General features: G+C 60.8%; 1 protein-coding gene across 1 annotated transcript; it reads left to right on the top strand.

Annotated features, from left to right (window-relative positions):
* Positions 1-7,500: 7,500 nt before the first annotated feature.
* Positions 7,501-15,905, top strand: KLHL30 (kelch like family member 30). The gene is made up of 7 exons (XM_044240899.1): positions 7,501-8,274; positions 9,551-9,686; positions 11,525-11,611; positions 12,162-12,317; positions 13,312-13,500; positions 14,001-14,146; positions 15,654-15,905. The coding sequence occupies exons 1-7, from the start codon at positions 7,501-7,503 to the stop codon at positions 15,903-15,905; spliced, it is 1,740 nt and encodes a 579-aa protein (XP_044096834.1).
* The last annotated feature ends 2,217 nt before the right edge of the window (positions 15,906-18,122 follow it).

Raw genomic sequence — 18,122 nt, forward strand, 5'->3', positions numbered from 1 at the left:
GCTACATGTCAGGCCCTCCCAAATTCTCTAGGTCAGAGAACTGGCCCACATGGGGTGCCTGCCGGCCAGGGCAGCCGGCCACTGTCAGACACGAGCTCTCTTGCTGTGCCCTGTTCCCACCCCAGGGACTGCAGAGGCTCTGGTCCCCGAAGGGAAGGCTCCGTGTGGGCCTACTGTCCTGTCATCCAGCTGACCAGCCCCACGGGCCACATGGCTCAAAGCAGTGCAGAGCTTGGAGGGTGGTGGGCAGGCTGCGGGAGGGGGCACAGAGCCCTTGTAGCCAGCCTGCCGGGACCCTCCGGAGGGGGTGAAGCTGGGGCTGCCTGTGCTTGTTGCCCGTGTGCCCTCAGCAAGGGAGAGCCACCTGTGCCCCAGGGAGTCCCGCACTGGGAGGACACCGAGCCCCAGTCCTGATCTGAGCTCCACTGCAGGAGGCGACATCCTTAGCCCCACAGGGCCTTCCATTCCTCATCTGCAGAATGGGGAGTGGTGCCGACCTGCCCACCCCTGGCGTCTGGAGGGGGTGTGCCAGTCCCCTGTGGGAGGGATCTCTGTCCTGAGATGGAGCAGGGGAAAGGAGTATGGTGCCACCTCCAGGCTCTTGGCTCCCAGATGGAACTGACGGAGCTAGACAGGGGGCTGGTCTGCAGGACACTGTCACTGCCTAGACTTGGGGGGAGAGGCCGGTCTGAGGGTGGGGCTGGGGGCGCTGGGGTGTCAGAAGGTGCCAGATACTCTGATGTCTCCCTCGCTCCTCCTGTGCCACCTGCAGGACCTTGTTGTTCCAAGGGCTGGGCCACAGAAGAAAGGGTGTTGCGGGGGTGGGCAGTAGACACAGACCTGGCCTCAGAGGTGGTCCAGCCCAGGGTGGTCAGGAGAGCACTGGACAGGGGGCCAGCACACCTGACTTGAGGGGCTGGTCTATGAGCATTCCCTGGGGCCTTGGGCAAGTCCCTCCCAGGCCTCAGGACTTTCTCAGCGGTGGGGCGAGACCAAGGCCAGCAGGGGGCGCCCCACAACCATAGTGGGTTCCAGGAAGCCCTGGGGTAAGGTCAGGTGGCTCAGATCCAGGTTTGAAGCTGGAGGTGGTGGGGGAGGAGGAATGGGGTAGGCACCTCTGCTGGGCACTCAGGGGTGACTCCCCAGATGCCTTCTGCAGACTCTATTTCCCAGGGGTCTGTGCAGTGTCCCCAGGAATTCAGAGCCCCTGCCCCACAGCTGATGCTGGGAAAGCTGTGTTTTCCTGAGATGTTCTGGGTGATTCTGATGCTCAGCGGCCTGGAAACCCCCAGCCCACTAGCAGCCTCCAGCGGGGAGCAGATGTTCCTTGTCGGAGTCTGAGGCTGACCCCAGCAAGGCCACACTCCCCGCTCTGAGGCCTGTTTGGTGCCTGTAAGCCTGTCGTCCAGTTGGTAAAACTCCAGAGCCCCATACAGGCATCTGGGGCTGCAGACTTCAGTGAGGGGACCAGATGCAGTGAGGTGACCTTGTCCCCAGTGCCAGCCCAGGAGCTCCCTAACGAGCCAGCGAAATACTGGACAGAGGGCATCCCATCTCTCTCCCAGGCCCATAAATGTGTGCAGGACAAACACGAAGAAAAATGAAGGTGTACCAAAGGTGCTGAAAGAACATTGCCTTTTTCCTCACGACTAAATAAATACGGCTAATAACACAACTCTTCCCGTCTCAATGCACTGGTTAAATGCAGAGACAGTCTCTTCCTTATTTTTTAAACTGACTCTGAGTTTCATTTGGAAGGAACGGTGAATAAGGACAGCTGTGAAGCCGGCCTCCAAGAAGGCCTCCAGCGTCCCCGTCCTCTGATGTGTGTCCCTCTGTGTTGTTTGGCAGAATATGGCAGAAGAGAGAGCTCTTGCTTCAAGTAGGTAATAACGGCTCCCATCTTTGTGGCTCCCTTACCTCTGAGGAGAGCCCTGGGCCATGCTGAGAGCAGGCCCGTAAGAGGGGTCCATGCAGGAAGAAGCAAGGCCTCCCGCCCCAGTCAGGTACTCAGATGACGGCAGCCTGGCTGACCCATAGTGCCAGCTAAGGACAAATCTAAAGGCAGAAGCCCCATTAAGGTGCTCCCGGAGCCAGGAAACCACGTGAGATCACATATGTTTATTGTTTGAAGAAACTAGATTTGGGGGACACCTGGGTGGCTCAGTCAACTAGGCCTCTGCCTCAACTCAGGTCACGATCCCAGGGTCCTAGGATCGAGCCCCACATTGGGCTCCCTGTTCAGCGGGGAGCCTGCTTCTCCCTCTCCCTCTGCTTTTCCCCTGCTTGTGCTCTCTCTCTCTCTCTCAAATAAATAAAATCCTAAAAGAAAAAAAGACTCTCGATTATGGGTCATTTGTTATGCAGCAACAGATAACAAATCCAGCAAACAAAAAGATTAAAGAGGAAGAGGCATTTCAGACGTGAAGACATCACATAATTGTAGAGCAGTAGTCCCTCAGACCGGGTGGTTCAGACCCCAAAGTATATTTCGTTCCGATCAACAGATCAGAGCAGAGAAATCTGAGATGTTTCACACGGAAAACATTGCCCTAAGACAAAGGCACCATAGCTAAACCATGGGAGAAAGAAGGAATGGTCGATAGCAGTCTCCAGAGTGCTGGTAAACTATTTGAGGGTGGGGGGAATAGGACCTGAGGGCAGCCTTGCCCCACATAAATCCCAGATGGAACAAGAGATACCTTAAGTATGTAAAGCTATAAAACCCCCGAGGAGGGGCTGGGCAGATCAGGTGTGCCAGGGGCCTCACTACCCATGGGTGCCGGGCCAGGCATAGGGACCAGCGTCCCCTCCCGCTGGAGGAAAAGCCTCAGTCACCCACGCGGGCCCCCAGGTCCACCGGCCAAGAGGTGCATTGGGCTGCACACACTCTAATGCGTGACTTCACTCTCTGACTCTGAATCACGGAGGTGGCGCCGTGGTTATTTATCTTAGCCCCAAATGACATGACCCACATGTCCATTAATAAAAGTAACTGGATGTCCCTTCGAATTCTTAAAGTGTGATATAGTCACAGTATGATGAAATCCAAGATGATACGTTCAAAGGCATCAGAAATGCTGGGGAGGTGACATAAACTGATGAAACAGGACCCGCACAGATCCCGCAGCCTTTGGCTCGGGGTAGACTGGAGGGGAGATGCCCCTGTGTTCGTGGGGATCCTCTTTTACGGGTCAAAGTGTTCTGCTTCGGATTTTCCTGTGTTTTCCAAACGCTCCAGGATGAACATGTGTTATTTTTATCATCATGAAAAGAAACAAGCAACATGTTTTTAAAAACTGCCCCGCTCTGTAGCAATCTGAGATAAAGATCTGTTTCAAGCACTTGGTGTTGAGTTTCCCAAACAGACCAGTGACATGAGGCGGTATGTCTTCTCTCCCCACAAGGGAGGGGGTGGTGGTCAGCTCCCTGTGACAGGGGCCCGTCATTAGAATACCCTGTTCTCTCCCAGCCTGGGCTGGGTGCACATTAACCCTTTGTGTTCTGGCTACAAGCATGGGGGGAGTGGGGGACAGGAGTAACACCTCTGTTCCCCCTGCAGTGGTGTCCCCAGGATGGTCCTGGGTAAGAGAGCTGGAGACGCCCATGAGCGTTTCCCTCTGCGACCACAGGATGCTGATGCTGAAGGCCAGGGTGCAGCTCCTGGAACCATCTGAAGCAGGGGCTGGGCTGGGCTGGGCAGGACTGGGTTAGGCTGAGCTGGGCTGAACTGGGCTGGGCAGGACTGGGTTAGGCTGAGCTGGGCTGAACTGGGCTGGGCAGGGCTGAACTGGGCTGGGCAGGGCTGAGCTGGCTATGACTGAGCTGGACTGGGCTATGACTGAGCTCTGGGCTGGGCTGGGCTGAAATGGTTAGGACTGAGCTGGGCTGCACTAGACCGGGCTAAGCTAGGCTGAGCTGGGCTGAGCTGGGCTGAACTGGGCTGGGCTGGGCTGAACTGGGTTGAACTGGGCTAAGCTGGGCTGAGGTGGGCAGAACTGGGCTGGGCTAAGCTGGGCTGAGCAGGACTGGGCTGAACTGGGCTGAGCTGGGCTGGGCTGGGCTGGGCTGGGCTTAGAGTGGGCTGGGCTGGGCTGGACTAGGCAGGCTGGGCTGGACTTGGTTAGGCTGAACTGGGCTGAGCTGGGCTGGGCTGGGCTAGGATGAACTGGGCTGAATTGAGCAGACTAGGAAGGTTGAGCTGGGCTGTGACTCAGCTGGGCAGGGCTGGGGAGGGCAGCATGGAATCAGAAAGCACGGATGAGCAGAGTTTGGAAGCACCTTGAAAACTCGTAGTCAGCCGTGGCAGTAATTTGTGTAAGGACTGAATTCTAATCAGACAGCGTACACAGTGGGACCAGGACTGTGGCTTCTAGCCCACAACCATCCCCTAAGCAAGGAGCAGGACCAGCGGCTACACTGGCAGGACAGGGGTCACCTGTCCAGGAACCAAGCTGTCATGATACCCTAATACCCTTGAGAAATCACCTAACTTCTCCAGGAGTGGGGGTATCATCCCCAGAGCCTCCCTGCACTAGAGCCGCGTCAGGCCAGTCCCTGGGGAGCATCCCAGTGCCTCCATCAGACTCGGCCCTCCCCGACCCTCCACATCCCACATGCCTGGAGAATGGTGGTATTAACAAGGGCCACACAGGTGAAGGAAGGAGGGATGACAGGTGGAGCCCTCAACCGGCCTCCCCGGCTGCTGGCTTCCCTCCCGTGTACCTGCACGTCCTCGGCTGGGAAGCTTTGCTCTGACCATTGGCGGAAGAGATATCCGCAGACCCCCTCTCAGTGGCCTGGGTCCAGGGCACCGCTGCATTCCTGTTGTGAGGGGTTCCCCTGTGGCCACTGTGAACCAAGGCTGTGGGGGAGGCTGCATGCCCCCGCGGCTGTATTTTTAGATGATCTCATTTCTTCACCACCTCTGGCTCTCACAAGGAAGGAGGACGCCAGGGCTGCTCCAGGGCTGAAGCCACACCATGACCTGGGGCCTCGGGTTCCAGCATCCCCGTCGCCAGCCCAGGGGAGCCCTCAGGGGGGCCTCCTTACCTCTCTGGGCACCGCTTTAACCACCAAAGTCTTCCCGACCACCACCGCAGATCCCAAATTCTGAAAGCCTTTGCTCACCAACCGGCATGTCTTTATGATAGTCACTTTTCCCCGGTTGACAGATGAACACAAGGCCACTTGGGGACCTGTCAATGACCATTAGAGAAGTGAGTACCATCAGGTCCTGCTCACACCCAGGCCCTGAGCTGGGGCCTCTATGCACCCCCTGAGTCTCCAGCCCAGCCTCCACTGTCCCCCTGCAGTGCTTTCTGCTCTCTCTCCTGGTCCCTGGGTTCTGGGAGACCTCAGCCCTCCTGACATGGCCAGTGTGGGCCTCCAGATCTGAAGCCTGGGAGGGGCATCACCTCTCTCCCTCCCCCAACAGGCCCTCCCTCCCCCGCTCCCTCCCAAAGCAGACAGCGCTAAAAATACCCTTCTGTCCGTCCCCACGTGGTGCCCAGCCCAGCCCAGCCCGCAGGCCATCCGTACCCCTGGCTGGCTGGGAAGTCCTATTCTCCGGCCTGAGTTCTCGGAGAACCAAGGGCCAACTGAGAGGTAGGGTCCCTGGGACTCTGGAGTGTGGACATCGGGGAATGGGAGGTGGGATTTGGGGCAGAGAGCAGCAGGGGAGAGTGGGATAGCCTGTCGGGGCATAGAGATCACAGTGCTGGGTGTTTGGACACAGACCCCTAATCCCAGTCAAGCTGGGCCCCTTGGGGTACGGTGAGGGCTCAGCCGGCACACTCCCCTCAGTGTCTTGGCTGGAGAGGTGAGCAATGAGGAGGCTGGGCCACCTCCTCCAACTGCAGCCAGGACCCAGTGTCTAGTCCCTAGGGGCAGCTGGCTTTAGGCCCTTTGTGTCCCGCCCGCTGAAGCCCTCCTCACTCCTGGCCTGGACAGGCACCAGGCTGAGGCTCTGAGGCTCTCCAGTAGCTTCCACCCCTTTCGTTGGGGACCACAGGGTGGCACGTGTCAGTAAACGCAGCTGAGGCTCTGGGAGAAGGGGGGTAGAAACTCTGCCCACTGCCCCTGAGGCCATAGCGGCTGGCCACAGGGAACGCAGGAATGACGGGAATGTGAGGCCTGGGGGGCAGTGGCCAAGGGCTCGTCTTCTGTCCTCACTCAGCCAGAGGGCCTCCCTGGGAGGCAAACGGATGCTGGCCAGGCCCCCGACCTGTCCCGTCCTCGCTGGGCTCCCTGGGTACTGCTGTGCTCTGTAGGCCCGCTGGGAGAGGGGGTGTAGGGGAGGGCCTCAGCTCCTGCCACCGACCCTGGCACCGGCACCGAAGTCAGCAGGGCCCTCCTTGCCCCTTGGCATCCACAGGTCACGGTTCTCTTTACAGACCTTAGTTATTCTGATCTTACTTATTTCACCAAGGGTTTTGGTCCCTGCGTGGGGCCGGTGTCCGCTTTCCTTCCCTTTGCTGGCTCTGCAAGGCGCCCCCTGGTGGACAGATGATGTCCCGGGAGCAGCTTTTTGAACCATAGTAGGTAGGTAGCTCCAGGTGAAATCTGAGGCAACTTTCTTGGGGTAAAATGTCAGGAGTACATACAAGAATATGCACGTAATTAAATAAGCCAGAAGTACACTTGCTGAATCCGATGATATGCACATGGATTCGAAATCACTGCCCAGAGAGTTCTCCTTAGTCGTATTTGTCTTTACCAACATACACCCAGGGTCCTGTAACCTGGGGCTCGGCACGTGGGACCTGAGCCTGGCTCCCCCACTTCTAGCTGTGTGATCTTGGACAGGGGATGTGAGTCTCTCATCCTTGTGTTTCCCCATGTTTACGCAGACCCTGGGTGTCATGCAGCCCACGTGAGGAAGGCACGCCACCCTTGAGAAGTGACCTGGCCCCTGGGGAGCACTGTGACCACAGAGTCCTTTCCCCGCCAGCCTCTGGATCTGCAGTTGAGAAAACTGGCACCAAGGTCACCCAGCAAGGTCATGGCAGCCCGAGGCTCCATGTAACTGTGGACAGTGGGGACCAGTGGGGCAGGAAAACTTCCAAAGACCCTCATCACCCTCCCCAGCAAGGTCAGATTTGGAAACAGAGGAAGCCACTTGGAGTTGGGGGGTGCCCAGGGTTAGGGATCTGCTCTGCATAGCCCGGAACTGTGGAGGGGGCTGGGTATGGTTTCTGTGCCGGTGTCGCCCTGTTCTGCTTACTTGGCTGGGGGTAGGTCTCTGGCCCTCTCTGAGCCTCAACCTTCTCACCATAAAATGGGTCTAACGCTAAGCCAACTGTGCAGGGCGACGGGGCTGAACAAGGCACTTGGCACATCTGTGATGCTCAGCCAGTGCTGGTGGAAGATGGAAAGGGCGGCCGGCTGGGATGGGTGACTCGGGCAAAAGAGCCATGCCCTGCCCTGGCTGACCCTGCCCTCTTCTGTCCCCAGGATCGCAGGCGGGGCCCAGCTCTTCTCTCCGTGGTGCGGGTGGCCATGGTGCGGAACGTGGACGACCTGGATTTCCACGTGCCGTCGCACGCGCAGGACATGCTGGATGGTCTGCGGCGGCTGCGCTCACAGCCCAAGCTGGCCGATGTCACGCTTCTGGTGGGTGGCCGGGAGCTGCCCTGCCACCGAGGCCTCCTGGCACTCAGCAGCCCCTACTTCCATGCCATGTTCGCGGGCGACTTTGCTGAGAGTTTCTCGGCGCGCGTGGAGCTGCGGGACGTGGAGCCCGGCGTAGTGGGGCAGCTGGTGGACTTTGTGTACACAGGCCGGCTGACGGTCACGCAGGGCAATGTGGAGGCGCTGACCCGCACGGCCGCCCGCCTGCACTTCCCCGCCGTACAGAAGGTGTGCGGCCGCTACCTGCAGCAGCAGCTGGACGCCACCAACTGCCTGGGCATCTGTGAGTTTGGGGAGCAGCAGGGGCTCCTGGGCGTGGCCGCCAAGGCCTGGGCCTTCCTGCGGGAGAACTTCGAGGCCGTGGCCCGGGAGGACGAGTTCCTGCAGCTGCCCCAGGACCGGCTGGTTGCCTGTCTGACCGGGGAGCTGCTGCAGGTGCAGCCGGAGCAGAGCCGGTTGGAGGCCCTGCTGCGCTGGGTACGCCATGACCCGCAAGCCCGGGCTGTCCACCTCCCCGAGCTGCTCGGCTTGGTGCGCCTGGACGCTGTGCCCAGACCCTGTGTGCAGCAGTTGCTGGCCACTGAGCCGCTGATCCGGGAGTCGGAGGTGTGCCGTGTGGCCCTGTCGCAGGGCCACGATGAGGTGAGCAAGGGGCAAGGAGGGGAGCCCCAGAGACCCCGACCTGCATGGGGCTGGGGAGTACAGGGTGCCTGTTCCCCCGTGCCCCAAATCTTGCAGCTCTCCCTGCCTTGGGCTGGTTACCTGTGAGGGCGTTCCTGTTCATCCCCAGGGTGCCTGTTATATCTCACACCCCGGATGTGAGAGGGAGGGGAACCCAGAAGTGACTGCTCCCTGGTCAAAGCCCACAGCTTGGTGCAGACAAACCTGGAAACAGACTTAAGGCCGTGTGAGAAAGGCCAAAGCCGGGCTGGGGGCATCCTGGGCAAGCTGGCCAGTCAGGGAGAGCTCACTGGAGGAGGCGGCACCTTGGCTGGGCCTTAGAGCAGGGCTAGGAGCTTGGCAGGAAGACGGCCTGGGCCGAGAGTGCAGCAGGCCCCTTCCTGCCCCTTGGGGACAGGGTCGAGTGTTCACGGGCTGCAGTTTCCTGTTGGTGCCGCGATGAGAGGGATAGCTCCAGACACAGCGACAAACAGCCGAGGAGTCTGTCTGTGGCTAGACAGCTGGCTCGGGGCCCTGCTCTGGAGGACCCCCCAGGAGCCAGGCCTGGGGACACAGCTGTAGCTCCGGCCAGGGTCATGCTGTGAGGGAACCAAGTGCGACCCACACTGCTGTCCGGCGCCACCGGGCACAGCAGACCGTCCTGGTGCTGGCAGCTGCCTGCGGCCCTGTCCTGCCAGGCAATCACCTTGGAACTGCCGGAGTGGGAGGTGCAGGCCTGCTGCAGGAGGGGCCAGAGACGTGGGGGAGCCCCAGGGGCCTGGGAGCTTGGAGCAGTTGGCCACTTACCAGCCAGGGTGGAACCCTGCTGGGATTTCCCGCCCAGCCAGGGTCATCCAAGTTCAGCACCCGCATGCTGGCGCAGGGGAGGAACTGGGGACAGAGTCAGGGTTGGCCCCAAAGATGGGTGCGGGGACGCCTCTGGAAGGCATGTGGGGACTGCATGCGAGGACTGCGGGGAGGGAGCAGCGCTCAGGTTTGGGTCACAAATGCACCTGCTGTCCCATCTCGCCCCGTCCTAAGAGTCTACCACCATGTCTGGCCCCACGCAACCATGGTGCACACACACACATGCTGACACACACACGTGCTCACACACATGCTCACAGCCCCTATGCGTGTGCACCAACACAGCTGCCCCACCAAAGTCCAGCCCCAGAAAACGCCTGCTAGCCCCTGGGGCCCCTTGCATGGGGAATAGAGCCACCGGCCCCTCTAACCCAGCCTTCCTCCCCCACAGGCACAGCTGGCCCTCCCGCAGAAGCTGGAGGAAGTTCTGGTGGTGGTGGGCGGGCGGGCCTTGGAGGAGGAGGAGGAGGGCGCCCAGGAGCCCACCCCTCACCCCAGGAACTTTGCCTTCTACAACAGCAAGGCCCGTGAGTAGCCCTCACCCCGTCCCTGTAGCCCACGAGGCCCTCGTGTCCGCCGTGTAGGTGGAGGGACTGAGGGGCTCCAGGGAGAGGGCTGCAGGAGAGCCTCGAGGCCAGCACAGGCAGAGGGGAGGCTGACAGCGGGGCTTGGTGGCCTCCTCACCCTCCAGCCACAGCCCCCAACTTTGGCCTTTTTGGGGTCCGCAGTCCAGGCTAAAGGGTGTTGCTGCCCAACCCACCCCGTGTGGGGGGACAGTCACTGGCTTGCTTGCCCCGTGGAACCTTGGCCCCAGGGGGAGAATGAGGAGCTGGGGAGCAGTGGCCCAGAGGGTAGGAACCCAAGGACTAGGTTAACTCAAACAGGGTTCTAATTCCAGCCTTTTAGCAGCTCACTTCACTGCCCTAAGCCGGTCCTCATCTGTGGAAAGGACTCCTCATGTAGTGAGGGCACGGACCTGACGGGCAGGGACGGGGCCTCTCCTGCCCAGGGCCCCATTACAGGGTTGTCCAGAAAATGGGGAGGAGTAGGAGGACAGCAGGATCTCTGGAGGGCTACACTGGCCCTGGAAAGCTCTTCTGAAAGCTCTAAGGAGCGTTGGCCGGTGTCCCAGGCCCACTGGGCCAGTCACCAGCCACCCCCATGACGTCAGTGGCTGGCGGGCTCTAGGAAGCGTGAGACCGGCTGTCCCAGGTCAGGGGCTGACGAGGGGATTTGGGGGCTGACGTCAGGAAATGAGCTCTGCTGGCTCCACCCGGGAACAGCTGTCCCTCCAACCCCAAGGGGAGGACAGCGGGGGCACAGTGGCAGGCCAAGACCTGGTGACCGCTGGGCCGACCCCACCCTGGGGTGACACAGCCATGAGTCAGGGGGACACGCAGTCCCTGCCCAGAAGGCAGGTGCCCTGCAAGACTGGAGTTCTGCATGTCCTAAAGCTGGTTGTCAACAGTACACAGAATCTTCCCAGGGGACCTCCCAGTGGCCTGGGTCTTCCTCACAGCTTTCCACGAGCACCCAAAATGTGTCCATTTGCTCACACACTCCCATGTTGACTCTCTCATTTTTAATTTTTCAAGCATTTTCTCATCTTTTGTCTCAGTTTACCCTCATGTAGCTCCTTAAAGGTGGGCCCGAAGTGGGTGTATGGCTCTGTCCCTCCCCCCTGTGGCAACAATCCCCAGGTCTGCTAACAGAGTAGTAGCCCCCTGACAAATACGGGTCATCCATGCTTCCCCCTGCCTCTGAGTGAGGTGGGAACTAGCCCCCTCGACAGAGGACAAGCTGAGGTTATGTGTCCCCAGGGCCCACAGTGGTGCATGAGAGCAGGGGTCTGGACTCGCCCCAGCTGCTGCAAGGCCCACATCTCCCCATGTCCCCTGCGTGCCCGTGGCGGCTCATGGCCCACTGGGTGCTCAGGGAGAAGAAAGGAATGATGGCTGAGGAACGATGAATGAATGATGTTCATGTTCTAACCCACCAGGGACCAGAGGTCAGGCCCGTTCACATACTACCCCGTGTCAGAGGTGGGACCCAACCCAGGGGCCCAGAGCCTGGGCCACCTCCCTGCACACCCCGGGTGCAGTCCTGTGTCCCGTTTGCATGCCGGGCTCCGGGGGTCGGCGTGGGGAGGTGGGAGCCCTGGGGAACCAGACCCGGCAGGGGCACGTGGAGCAACCAAGGTGTCCCCAAACCCTACCTCACCCCACGGCAGCCAGCCGAATCCCGCCCCGTGCTCCTCCCCAGGTGAGGGAATACCCCTGCTCGTGGGAAGAGGTGCTGGGGAGAGGGGAGGCAGCAGCAGCGAGCTCAGCCGCGCTGACCCTCTGCCCCTCTCTCTCCTGGCCAGAGAGGTGGATGGCGCTCCCGGACTTCCCCGACTATCACAAATGGGGCTTCTCTCTCACCGCGCTCAACAACACAGTCTACGTCACAGGTGGGTTCCCAGCAGCGCCTTTCAGGGAGCTGATGACCGTGAAGCCACTGAGAATCGGCTGTCCCCTCCAGCTCAGGCGGGACTCTTCTAGAGGTTTCCATGAGTTGGAAACAAGGACATTTAAAATCCATAGGTCCACGGGTGGGTACAGGGAACCGTCCTGTGTTCTGTCCAACATGGAAAGCCGGGGGGACTTGTTAGGTTCCCGTAGCCAGGGTCTCCCCCAAAGGAACTGTGTGGCAGATGGGAGGGTCACCTGCTCATTTATATCCAGGAACTTGGGGGCTCGTACACAATTTGATTGAGGAAACAGCTGTGCCACGGGTAAAGATCTAAAACCACAGACCTTGTCCTCCTTGTTTACGGGGTAGGGAGGGAACTGTCCAAGTCACACAGCTAGGCTGTGCCGCCTGCAATCTCCCCCACCACCCAGCCCAGCATCTGGCACCATGGGGGCCTGGAATGGGGAGAAGAAGGAGAGAGGACCCTCGGTACCCAGCCCCCACTAGTCTGGAGACCCCAGGCTAAGGGGACAGGACCTCTCCTACAGGTGGCTCCCGGGGCACGAAGACAGACACCTGGTCAACCACCCAGGCCTGGAGCTTCCCTCTGAAGGAGGCCACCTGGAAGCCAGTGGCCCCCATGCTGAAGGCCCGCACCAACCACGCCAGCGCGGCACTCAATGGGGAGATCTATGCCATCGGCGGTAAGGCCTCCCCCTCCCTCTGCCCCAAGCGGCCTCCTACTCATGGCAGCCCCTCATCACCTCTGGGCAGCCTGGGAGCCTCTCAGTCCCACAACAGTGTCTCCCCACCCCCATGTCCTCACCAGGGACCAGAGAGCCCCCCGGCCTCAGGGACCGCAGAGACATGCTCCCCCGTTCCTGCCCTCAGGAGCTCGCCATCTGGAGTAAACCAGCCCCACACCAGGGCGCCTGGATGTCCAGGGGTGAGGCTCAGGCATGAGCCTTTATAGCAAGCTCCAGCAAGGATTCTGAAAGCAGAACGATGGCGGGGCGTGCTGGAGGCTTGAGCTTCCAGCAGAGATGAACACTCCCATCCCCAAAACAGGGAGCTTAGTCCTCTGCTCAGGGTCACCCCCTCTGTGGAGCCCCTGGGTTGAGGGGACCCACAATGGTTTCTCCTTTGCTGTCCCCTTTACTCCCGCCATGCCCCCAGCCTGAGCACAGAGGCCCACCTTATCCCCATTATGCCCCAGAGCTGTGGCAAGGGGTCACCCCGGGGACCCCTACGGTCAGTCAGATACTGAAAAACAAAATGACCGTGGCTGACCAAGAGTTCCCCAAAACCTCTGTGGGTGACAGATGGGCCTTGAGTACCCCAGCTGTCTCGGCCAGCCCCTGCGCCCCCAGTGGCTACCAAGCCCAAGGCCAAGAACAGAGAGCACACACAAGGTCCTGAGCCCCAGGCAGGTGGGGGCCCCCGGCAAGCAGCCTGGACTCTAGTGTTCCCGGGTCCAGGTGCCCACACCCACACCACCTGACGCTGTGGCCTTGGGCAAGCAGCCTTGCCTCCGCTCCCTGGCTGTGGAAGGGGCTAAGTCACAAGCCTCGCAAGGCCATGCCTTCCTTCCCTCACCTTCCTCCCCGCTCCGAGGAAGCCCTCTGCTGCCCCTGCAAAGCCCCAAGTCCTTCCCTTGTCCCTGGCCCCCGGCAGCCCTGACCTCCCCCACTCCGACAGGCACCACCCTGGACATGGTGGAGGTGGAGAGCTATGACCCCTACACGGACACCTGGACCCCTGTCCGCCCTGCCCTCAAGTATGTCAGCAACTTCTCCGCAGCTGGCTGCGGGGGCCGGCTCTACCTGGTGGGCTCCAGCGCCTGCAAGTACAACGCCCTGGCTCTCCAGTGTTATAACCCTGTCACAGGTGGGCGGCACAGGGCCCGGGGGGGTGGGGTGTCGGGACAGCCACAGGTCTCTTCCAAAGGGCCATGGCCCTGTCAGAGGTGGATGAGGCAGTGTTGGGGGGGCCCAGGGGGATGGGGACTGGGGGCTGGGTGGCAGGTGACAGGGAGCCCACCTCCGGGTCCCGAAGCTGCCGTCTGCGGCATCTGCCTAGAACCTGCCCCACGGGCCAGGAGCAGGGCCCGGACCTGCAAGCGTTGGTGGGCACTGGCTTAGGCTCCAGACCCCAGGCCAGAGTTGGGCTCCAGGGCGTCTCCCGTGTCTCCCCCTCTCCCCTCTCTCATCCTCTGGACAGTGCAGGTGATCACAGATCCCATTTTTGCAGGGTGGGTGTGAGAGTCCCATGGGAAACTGACAGTACCCAGGGCCAGATGGGGCCCCTAGTCACCTGACCCGGCCAGTGGGTGGGGAAGAGGCAGAGGCCCCCAGGTGAAGGTGGGCCCGGCGTGTTGTCCCCCACAGACGTGTGGAGCGTGATCGCCTCGCCCTTCCTCCCCAAGTACCTGTCCTCTCCACGCTGTGCCGCACTGCAGGGAGCCCTCTACCTGGTCGGCGACAACACCAAGAAGGTCTACGTGTACGACCCCGGGGCCAACCTGTGGCAGAAGGTGAGCCTTGGGCTCTCCCAACCCAGGTCCCCTGACACTGCGGAGAGCCAGCCTGGGGACGGTGGGGCCTGGGGCTGTTACCGCAGTGAAAGGATTGATGAGGCCCGGAGCCCCAGTGGAGACAGGAGAGCCAAGGACCGGGGGCTACTAGTCACCATGTGTGCTCTGTCCCTGGCCCGGGGTGGTCTGTTCTTCTCTGGGGCAAAACCAGGCTCAGCCTAGGGAGTGTTCAGGGGCAGCCTGGTGTGGGCCAGGCCCGGGAGGGAGGGCACCTCCTACCCGAGGGGGTGGCCAAGCAAGGGAGAGGAGCCCTTGGCTGTGGGTGGGGTGGGAGCGGCCCACATCTTGGTGCTCCATTTCCCTCCTTGCTATCCCCTCCTCTTCTGCCATGGAGAGAGCAGATGCTGGGCATCTCAGGCCCGAGTCTTTCTGTGTGTTCCTTCTGGAGAAAGAGGAGGGATGGTGCCCAGTGTCCATGGCAGTGGCCTCAGCACTAGTCAGACACCCCGGGTCTGCCTCACCTGCCCTAAGATTCTCAATTCCTGGAGGCCTGAAGGGTCAGCCTGCTTCCTGCACTCACCCGGCCCGGGGCGGCCGGCCCACAGTGGGGCCTCGCCATCCTGCTGCCTGCAGCTGTCCCCCGGTGTCAGCGCCCAGCTGACGGGAGGCCCCATTACCCTGCAGTGAGACAGGTGCTGTGTGGGTCCTGCCAGGACGCCACTTTCTCTCGGGGCCTCCCAGCTGGGCCAGAGCCAGGCCTCTGCCGGGACCGTGCCGCTGCTCGGGGGCCTCCCGGCCACAAAGGGCTCCACTTGGGCCTCCAGGCCTCCTGGGGGGCTGGCTGCCCCTGACCGTCTGCACATGTAGGCCACAGACAGGCCTCTTCCTTCCCACGCACTCTGGGCTCTTCCAGAAGGGTCCACCTCTCCTCTGGCCTCTGACTCCCACCTCACAGCCCCAGCCCAGGCCATGGGCCGAGGCAGGAGGTACAGGGGCGAAGTGAGGTTCCCCATGGCACGAGCAGCTTCTGGTGTGTGTGTGTGTGCACGTGTGTGTGTCTGTGTGTGTGTGTGTGTGTCTGTGTGTGTGTGTGTGTCTGTGTGTGTGTCTGTCTGTCAGAGCTGAGGTCACATCTGTCCCCTCCAAGAGAACAACCAAGAATCAGAGTCCCAGCCCAGAACTTGCCCCGGGGAGCAGCTCCAGGCTTGGGCTTCCATGCCAGCCCCATCTGACACCCCAACTCCACATATGGCCAAATTGGGGCCCAGAGAGCAAGGAGCCTGGACACATCATCCTGGGAGATGTGAGCTGGAGAGGAGAGCACTAAAGGGACAGTGTGAAGGGCCCCGGGGGAGAGGGTCACAGGGAGCCTGGGTGAGGTCCCAGGGAGCAGGACCAGGTGCTGGCTGTCCTCTCTGCATGTCCCCTGGGCCCCGCCCCACCCTGAGGTTCCCTTGGCCATTGCCATTACCCCGCCACGGGCCCCTGACCGCTGCCCCCCCCACAGGTGCAGTCCCTGCACAGTCTGCATGAGAACGGCGCGCTGGTGCCACTAGGTGACGCACTGTACGTGACCGGCGGCCGCTGGCAGGGCATGGATGGCGACTACCTCGTGGAGATGGAGGCTTACGACCGGGGGCGTGATGCCTGGACCCGCCACGGCTCCCTGCCCCGCCTCTGGCTCTACCACGGGGCCTCGACCGTCTTTCTGGACGTGTCCAAGTGGACCCAGCCCTTCAGCCCTGCCCAGGAGCACTGAGCAGCTCCTCGTCCCATGGGGCCGGGCCTGGCTGCACCCTGACCCCGAGGGACGCCCCCCTCTGGGGTTGGGCTTCCTTGTCCACTAAGTGCTGGTCTCGGGCCACCGGGAACATCAGAGGACATAGCCTCGGTCCCCGCAGCCACCGCACTAACTCTGCACTGAGCAGCAGCGAGGGCTTGGACTCCCGCCACCTGCACAGCAGGGAGAATCCACTCTCCTGCCCTTGGCGGGTCTGAGACCTGAGACACAGGAGCTGAGGGGCCCAGGAGATGCAGTGGTGGCTGTCCATAGCCATGTGTCCTACCTGTGGCTTTGGGAGGTGTTGTACAAGGGAGGAGTGGTCCAGGAAACTGCAACCCAGAGCAAAGGTCCTGGGGTAGGTTGGCTCCGGGCTGCTCTGAGCCCGCTTCTGCCTGGCCCACAGCTGTGTACCCACATCTGGCAGCTGCCCCTCTCTGGCCCCATGTCCATCACACACGAGGAAGGGAGGAGCAGGGCGTGGGATCAGGAGAGAGGGTCCGCTGCCCATGTGGGGGTTGAGGGAAGAGAGGATGAGTGAATTCTTCCCAGGGAGGTGAGCAGGAAGACGTGCTCTCTGGCCGGAATCACCCCTGTTTCTCGGGGTGATTTGCTCCAATGCAAGAATGAAAGTCCCAGCAGCAGGCCCATGAAGGGAGAGGTGGGGGTCCTACAGGGATTTCTGACAACACCTCTTGGGCGGTTTGATGCCTCACTCCCAGGTGGCCTCCTAAGTGAGGGTAGCAGTGCCCCCGTGGGCTCCCCCACGAGCACACAGTGTGACTCAGGGTGCTTCGGGGCTGCCCTTGCGCCCCCAGATTCTGCCTGGGGTCCCATGGAGAACTGGTGCCAACACTCTCCACCCCGGTCCTTCTCACTGGTCCTTGATGAGGTATCCCACTGAAGAACTCGGACTAGTGCTAAGGGGTCCTCCCCTTTTTCTGTGAGCTTCATGGACGCACACAGGGCTGTAAGTTGGGGGATCCTAGGTCCAACCTGATTCCGGCTCTGGCACTGACCGTCTGATGCCTCAGGAGCTCCCACCTCCCTTTGGACTGAGTTTCCTCTCCTCGAAGCCTCTTCCTTGAAATCCCCAGGGGACCAGAGAGGCCTCTGGTATCCCTGGGCTCCAAGGAGGGAATCCTGGAGTCCCTCCACATCCACCTTGCTCCCAGACCTGAAGCCTCATGTCCATTTCCCATGGGAGAATAGAATTTGCACCTCAAGGCTTAGACAGAGTAGGGCGTCCTGGGGGTCTGCTTCCAAAGAAGCACGAGCCCCAGATCTGAGGCCGTCTAGTCAGCTGGGGGAGTGGACGGACATGAAGATGACAGTTTCTGAGATCCCTGAATCTTGCCATACGAAAATCTCCTGCAATGTTTTCCTGTTATTGAAGCTACTCAGCCAAACACTGTTTTAAAACAAAGACTCAACGTGTCAGTGGACTTCTTTTTATCACCAATGGGTTGGACGGGGAGTATTCTAGAATAAGACCGGCTTCTGCTCCTGCACACCATGGGGGGCAATGGTGGGGAGCTAGTGTTTGGGGTGGGGGAAGCTCAGCCCACTCCAGGGCCTGGTCCTCAACATTTGGGTGCCAGATCCCCTCATCTGATCTGCTGAGCCACCCCCATTCATTGGCTCAGGTCAATTGTGTCCTTCAGGGTCCTGGGAGGAAACAGATGACCCCGGAAATAGAGTAACAGAAGGCAGTGTAACAAAGGGCTACTTCCGAGGTGTGGGCAGGTGGGGGGAGTCCAGGAAGGGCTGAAGAGGCCTCCAGGGGGGCACCTAGCAACAGTGGGGAAGCTGTCACCAGCCCTCCACCCCTCTGCATGGGAAGGAGTGGACGCAGCCTCCAGACAGAGAGCCGGAGGGAGAAGGTGCCAAGGATCTGGGGCCTTTGCTGAAGGAACAGAGCCTGCGCCACTATCACCAAAATCTACCCTCTTACATTTAAACAGAGAGGTGAGCTAGTCTGGTTTTTTAAGTGAATTAATTGAAAGCATGGAAACAATGAGCAGAGCATAAGGCAAGAGATGCTCTGGGTAGAAGTGAGAAAGGACCCTTCCCGCCCGGGAGCTGAGGTTGCCCACAGACCTGTCCAGGATGCATGTGGCTTATTCTCGGCTCCTGCCCCATGCCTGGTACGCAGCAGGAATGAGTCACTCTTCACTGCATGAGCTACTGACCCCA

The sequence above is a fragment of the Neovison vison genome, chromosome 3, assembly GCF_020171115.1.
Source record: "Neovison vison isolate M4711 chromosome 3, ASM_NN_V1, whole genome shotgun sequence".
NCBI classification, from domain to species: Eukaryota; Metazoa; Chordata; class Mammalia; order Carnivora; family Mustelidae; genus Neogale; species Neogale vison.